The 7,575-nt window shown below is 41.2% G+C and overlaps 1 protein-coding gene across 1 annotated transcript; it reads left to right on the forward strand.

The window, feature by feature from the left end:
* Positions 1-3,120: 3,120 nt before the first annotated feature.
* On the forward strand, positions 3,121-7,571 carry pmpca (peptidase, mitochondrial processing subunit alpha; the record flags this gene model as incomplete). Its single annotated transcript, XM_034540759.1, has 10 exons — positions 3,121-3,204; positions 4,385-4,587; positions 4,684-4,763; positions 4,863-4,945; positions 5,073-5,167; positions 5,463-5,563; positions 5,990-6,253; positions 6,452-6,544; positions 6,634-6,752; positions 7,487-7,571. Coding segments are annotated over exons 1-10 (1,170 nt in total), but the record flags the coding sequence as incomplete, so codon positions are not given.
* Between the last annotated feature and the right edge of the window lie 4 nt (positions 7,572-7,575).

Here is a 7,575-nt window from a genome sequence, read left to right on the forward strand (position 1 = left end):
ACACACACAATGTGAATTCTCATTAAAAGACAACAGCTGTAATGAAGGACAAAACCATTACCTGCATGCTGATTATTTCAAATAAACAAAAGCAGCAAAATGATAAAACTCTCCACACAAAACAGTCATTTAAAATGTGATGTCTAGTGATTGTAGTGAGCGAAGAAGCGTGATATTAGAACATGTTTATCTGCATATAGACATACTAAGATAACACCCATATGTGAGGTGGAAGTGCTAGTTTAACTGTTCCCTCCTAGATGTAAGTTAATGGGGGGCGATAACGACTGCTGCTGCAACACTGCATCAATCTATGAGGAGAAATTGAGGACAAGCATTTAGGGAGGAGGCTCAACAACTCATATTCAGATTATTGTTTTCTTAAACCAGATGAGGTTCATTCAATACAAAGTCCATCTGTCAAGATACTTTGAGCTTGAGGGCCACTTGGCTTGTTCCTCTGCACACTATCACAGACATTCATGGTTCCTAGATGAGGAATCCTAATGATGTTGGTCCTCCCCTGACTTTCCTTTTAATAACATTTGGTACAAATGTTCAGGTCCTCCTCAGGATGAATTGTAACAACGTTGATGATGCTGCGACTTCTCATCTAATAAATAAAATAAAATAAACGTAAAACTGATGACATTCACTTCAGCACCCATTAGCATTGAGCTCAAAATATCCCTTTATCCACAGCCCCACATAGCTGTTGGCTTTTAGTCTTGTTTCTATACCGTAAAGTGAAGTAAAACAGGAGGAGAGTAAATAAAAAGCAGACGCATGCAGTGGCTTCTGTCTCATTTATTCACATACATGGCTGCAGCTAAGACACGGTAGTCTTGCCACATGTCTGCCGGGGTCAGATGAAGTCCTTGCAAATGTAAATTGACGATCCATTCAGCATAATCAAATGGAAAATGAAAGTACAAATGCACCGATTTATAATCTATGCAGGAAGGGTCATTTTAATTAAGAAGACAAAGACTGATTTAGCAGGCGAAATGCAACATTGTTGGATTCGGGACAACATCAAACACATAAATCCACCAAAGGAGGTGTAGCATCCCAGGTCTGCAGAAATAATCTGCGTGAGAGCAGTTTAACGCAGATGTTAGGAGAGGTTTCTTTGTGGTAAAGACCCATTGGCTATAGAAGTAACTGGTGATGTGCTCCCTCTGGCCTTCTCTAGCACACTGTCCTTGTGACATATGAACATTGAGCTTTTTCACATATATTTCTGACTTTTTGTCTTGATTTTTTGTATTTTCTATACATTTTCCTTATAATGTTATAAGTTTTTTTTTGGACAAGCTCAGGATCACATCGCATTGCATTCCACTACAAGTATTATTTTTGTATGAGAAAATATTGAATCCTTGAACTGTTGTACATTGATTATTACGTTATTGATCCCAGGTGAGAAAATCTGTTAGATCTCCTCCAATACCGGCTGAAATGTCCCATCAATCAATGTATTGAAGCAATGTAGGAATAAAAATTCAGATATGTGATTTGATGAAAAGAATGGCAATTATTATTATAATACGTACATCAGTGGGGTTTGAGGGACCCCAGAAAATGAGGACGTAAAGCCAATCTTAACAAAAAAGACGGGAGTTAGAAAATATTTATTGTTGACTACAATAACGGACCCGACAGTTTTAGAAAAACAGCATTGAGACCATAATGTATGTAGAGAGCATTTACAAACTTCAAAACATTACATTAAATGTCAAATAGCAAGACCTCAGTGGCTTATTAAAAAAAAAAAAAAAAAGAATAATCTAGTCCTGCATTTCAATTATTAACTGTCGTACAACAATTACATTTACAAATACTTTCCTAATTGGCACCCAGAGATCCAGGTGGACCTTTTGGAGTCAGGACAGCAGCAGGAGATTCATAGAGACGAAAGGTGAGAGGAAGAGGAGGAATCCCGAAGTGATGAAGATGTGCTGGGCAGCTCCATGGAGCTCAATGAAACCGAGGGCCCGCTCCAACGTTTGGTGAGTCTCGACATTAATGCCTGGAAAACCAAAAAAAGACATATGTAGACCACCAAAACCGGATCTGCTTCATCCCGTCACACCTTCAGAGACATGTTCTCCCCCGGAAACTGTGTTGAACGTGGAACAAATGGCTATTGCTACGTGCAAGAGGGAGAACATTGTGGGAATCATTCTGATGTCATTCACTTAGTTAGTCCTCCCCCCCCCCCCCCCCCCCCTGCAGCTCTTGAATGTTTTAAAATCAGGTGGCAACTTTATTAGAGAGCTGGCCGACTTCTGCGTCAGAATTGATTCAGTGACGTGTAGCTAAAGGCCCGCAGGCAACTCTAAAGGATCAACTGTTCTGTTTTTGGATCCCAGAGCCCAAAGACACAGAGTTGCTTTAGGGTTAATGAACCGTCATCTTTGTCAGCACACTATTTGCTCATTAGCGATCGTAAAGTGACACAAAGTGTGGGGAAGGGGACAATGTGGTCAGTGCACTGGATAAATATGTGGTTAGTATATATACTGTATATATTACGAACTGTTACTAATTAGCTACTGTAGTAAGTCCGCTTCAGGTCTCTTCAAAACCTCACAAGTGTCGACTACTTTCGTAAACATTTAGGAGGATAATAGCAGTGAAAGTCTTTCCAGGTTGGATCAAAACACTGATTGTTTTGAAAGCTGTCTTTGTACCTGTTTGGAGCTGCGACTTGAGTCGTCAAACCTCCAGTATCATGTTCTGTTTTCGGCACTGAGCCCACAGAAGTGTCCGGAAATGAGAAAACACATCAGAATCTGAAGTCTGCTTCACACCAACTCTGGGGCTCACCTGAGATCAAAGGTCGATCTTTAATGTAGGTTTGTTTGTCAGTTTGAACACGTTTCAGTCAGAATCTGTGGTATACATTTTACATCTACGAATACAGTTCAAAGTACTTTGTAAGGTGATAAAAACAGCAAGATCAAAAGTTTGTCAATCAAATAAATATATGTGTTTGTTTGTTCTTGTGTCTGTTTGTTTGTTTGTTTGTTTGTTTGTTTGTGGTTTACAGTCAGTAAAGGGAGGGGTAGTTTGTAGGTGTTTTTTGCGGCGGAAGTACTTCAGGAAACTTTCGTCATCATCCGGGTGACCGGCCGGTCACAGAGGATCCAAGATGGCGACTCACATGTCGAGGTGTAAAACCTGGAGTCGCGTTCAAAGGTAGATTTGGGTTTAACAAATTAACGCTCTTGAGTCAGCGCCCCACTCGAGTTAAAAAATAAATAGCTGCACCCGCAGTAATGCCGGTGTCGTGTCTCTCCCCGACCTCCGCAGCGTCACAACCGCCCCACGTCCTCCTCACCACGATTAGCTCGCTGAGTTAGCTCGATGCTAAGTGCTAGCCGTAATAAAAAAAAAAAAAAGGAGCTGGTGGTCTCGCTGTCAGACTGGTTAATGTGACGTCACGATGATTTAAGTCACCGGCATTTGACTTTATTTAGCATCGAGACGTTGTATTTTATTTTGTGGTGATTTAGCTGGACTCTTCCCGTTCTATTAGACTTTTGATTGACACGCAAAGCTTCTTGGTTGTCAGTTAAAAATATTAAGGCTCATATTTGGATCAATGTTTTGAGAAATGTGAACATAGTAATACTAATTATGTGTTGAATGAACACCTGGTTTACCTGGTCAGCGGAGTAAACGGCTTTGGTGTCAGCCGCAGTAGTGAATATGATTTATTGCTGTCCCGTTACTTTATGTCATGCTATGTGACTATTTTTCACTTCATGTAATTGCCCATGTTTTATCATAATTTACCGTTTTATACTATATTGTGTTAATGCAGTAACACTGCATTGTGTACTTTATGTGTGAAGGATTTATTGCAGTACTGTCGTATTAATGCTGCTTTAGCTAGGTGTACCTAATAAACTGGCAACTGGGTTTAATTGCTGCATTGTTTATTCCTTTTATGTTCCGTGTTTGACTGCAGTGCATAGCCCAACTTAACAATGCATAACACTATAGAAAGTAGCTGAAAGGTTACAGATACATTCAATTAAATTATTCTTTACTTTTATGTTGGAAAAGTAAAACAAATACTGTTGGAGCAGAACCTACAAAATCGTTAAAAGTTTATGAAATAAAACATTAAAGTTTAGGGACAAAGTCAGAGGCATCAGACACTAAATATGTAATGTGTGGGAACTGTTTCGACCATCGTCCAGTAGCTGAACTGATCATGAGAAGAGCTGTATAAGGTTGATGGTGGCTTACCACCTCAATCAAACAATCCTGAAGGCTACCGTAGCTCAAGTTATGGGTTTGAACACTGTTTTCATCACCTATTGTTGATAAAAAACATGTTTAAAGGAACATTGCTTTGTTTTTCTCAAAGGTTTGGGATCGCAGCCTACAGAAAATACAGCAGTGGTAGCCGATACCCAAATATCTCCCTGTCTGAACCGCTGCCTGGGATCCCCAAACCACTATTCGCATCTGGAGATGGTCTGGAAAAATACGAGACCAGGATCACGACTCTAGAAAACGGCCTCAAAGTCGCTTCCCAAAACAAGTTTGGTCAATTCTGCACAGTTGGAAGTAAGTTGCATCAAATATATGCACTTCATAACATCCGCTTGTCTCTGGGATCTGGCTCAAGTGGATACAAATGTGTTTGTTTTCTTCCTTATTTAGTTTTAGTAAATTCTGGATCCAGACATGAAGCAAAGTATCCGAGTGGAGTAGCACACTTCATAGAGAAACTCGCCTTTTCTGTAAGTAAAGCACAGTAAAGACCAGTAAAGTGAAAAGTCAAGGATGTTGAGCCAATTGAAATGATGTCAACCTTTTTTTTTTTTTTTTTTAATCTTCAGTCCACAGCTCAGTACGGGAGCAAAGATGAAATTCTCCTCACGTTGGAAAAACACGGAGGGATATGTGACTGCCAGACGTCGAGGTACGTCGACCTCGGTGTTATAAAAGTAATGTTTGTGTATTGTTACCTTCCATTTGGGAGAGAGGCCTTTCTACTGATGCAAATACGGCTGTCGTTTGTGTGACGCATGATTTGTTTTGATGTGCAGGGACACCACCATGTATGCAGTGTCTGCGGAGGTGAAGGGTCTGGACACGGTGGTCAGCCTTCTCTCTGATGCTGTTCTCCAGCCTCGCCTGCTGGGTAAGTCCACTAAGTCTTACTCGCTTTTTAATTTGCTTTTTTAAATTTTTTATTCCAGTTGAATTTCTACTTTTATTTATTTACCTTATTCTTATTGCTGTTTCAATCTATTTTGCACCGGTATCGTTTTTAATTGCCGTTCTTCTGTTGTAATCTTTGATCAAACTCTGGCACAAGAATTTCCTTCGAGATTTAATGAAGTTCGAGCTTATCCTATTTTCTTAATTTGAACTAAATTTAACTTAACTCAATTTACAAATCAATGGCTACTGTGTCTGTGTTTGTCTACATGCAGATGACGAGATCGAGATGACCAGAATGGCCGTACGCTTTGAGTTGGAAGATCTAAACATGAGGCCAGACCCTGAACCTTTACTCACTGAGATGATCCATGCTGTGAGTCACACCAGTGGTTTAAAGCTTCATGGATATTATTAAAAAATAAGAATCAGTTAATCGAGTAGTAAACATTTTGATTGGTTAATTATGTTTAATTGTTTAGTATAAATGCTGGCAATACTCATCAGAAGTTACCAGAATCTCAGGCTACCTTTTTTGTAGAAAAAAAAAGATTTTCATAATAGTGAAACCGTACGTTACATTTTCAACCTTTCAACAAAAGAAACATAAAATTACAAGTTAATTAAACTATACCCATCATCACAACAGACTCTCTCCAGTCGCTGCAGATATCTCGTAGTCATTATTTGCTGACGATCGCTCCTCGTCCTCGCGGTGTGGACACAATGAAAAACGCCGTTTCTTAGAACTATAATAAAGTTCCTCCGGTCTGAAAACCACCTTTTTACTGTTTGTTTCCAGGCCGCATATCGAGGCAACACCGTCGGACTGCCTCGCTTTTGTCCTGTGGACAACGTGGACAAGATTGACAAGAACGTGCTTCACAACTACCTGCGTAACTACTACCGTCCCGAGCGGATGGTGCTGGCGGGCGTGGGCATCGAGCACGAGCAGCTGGTGGAATGTGCCAGGAAATACCTGCTGGGCGCCAAGCCGGTGTGGGGGACAACGGCCGTGGCCAACGTGGACCTCTCTGTTGCGCAGTACACTGGTGGCATCGTCAAGGTGATTTATTGGGTTTTTATTGTTTAGAAGTTATGTTTGTTGCTGCTATGAGTCCTGTATGTTGTCTCCAGGGAGCATTTATCAGGAAAGACAACAAGAACGTTTTTATCGGGAACATTTTAGAATTAAAGGTGGGGGGGGGAACTGATGTATGCAGTTAGTCTAGAAGGATAATAACCTCTTCTTTTATTCTGTTAGATGGAGAAGGATATGTCAGATGTGAGCCTTGGCCCCACCCCGATCCCAGAGCTCACCCACATCATGATCGGCCTGGAGAGCTGCTCCTTCCTGGTGGGTGTTTACGGCGCCTGGCTAACCCCGAAGACTCTCAAATCGGGTGTCTGATGCATAAATATATAGAAAATGTTTTCTCTTCGCAGGAGGACGACTTCATCCCACTCGCGGTGCTCAACATGATGATGGGTGGAGGTGGCTCCTTTTCGGCAGGAGGACCCGGGAAAGGCATGTTCACCCGCCTCTACCTGAACGTGCTCAACAGGTGACCGTCTCGCAAACATCATCATTCTAAGCAGGGATGCACGCGACTATTAAACTTGATAAAACTTTGCTCGCCTCACTAGTCACCACCAGAAATACTGGTAGGCTAGGCTTATCATTTTATGAATGTACACATTTTAGTTACATATTCACATGCTGTCTCAGCTCTTCTTGTAGTTTGAGGCCATAAAGTTATGTTGACAATGTTTACTGAGGCAATACATCAAGTGAGAAGTAGAGTCATTTTCTCGAAGACCACCATGCAATCAGACTTCTTTTTTTGCTACCGGAGGAGTCGCCCCCTGCTGGCCAGTAGAGAGAATGCACGTTTTAAGTCACTTCTGCATAGGCTTCCTTTGGCAGAACCGGAGATCGCCGCCTGACTTAAACTAGCTTACCAGCTAGCTAGCTAGCTAGCGACGGAGCTTTTCAATAGAGCCATATTCTTACTGGGCGACCGCAGCAGATGCATATTGATTTCAGCAGCATTTAAAATAAGTTTTTGGTTGTTGAACAATGTGACTAACGATTTATAACGTTTAACCTTATGGATTAAACTGTGCTCAATTTTAACTGTTTTCTGAGGGTTTTCTTACTTTTAGACGAGTCAACTATTCGAAGCTTTAACTTCCTTTTAAACGTCAAGGACATTTAGTCGTCGGGAACATCCCTAATTGTTAGTCACCAATGTAACGCCAGTCTGTTTCACTGATCGTGTTTCCTTGTCTGTTGTAGGCATCATTGGATGTACAATGCCACCGCCTACCATCATAGCTATGAGGACAGTGGTCTGCTGTGTATCCATGCCAGTGCGGACCCCAGAC

The sequence above is a fragment of the Cyclopterus lumpus genome, chromosome 9, assembly GCF_009769545.1.
Source record: "Cyclopterus lumpus isolate fCycLum1 chromosome 9, fCycLum1.pri, whole genome shotgun sequence".
NCBI classification, from domain to species: Eukaryota; Metazoa; Chordata; class Actinopteri; order Perciformes; family Cyclopteridae; genus Cyclopterus; species Cyclopterus lumpus.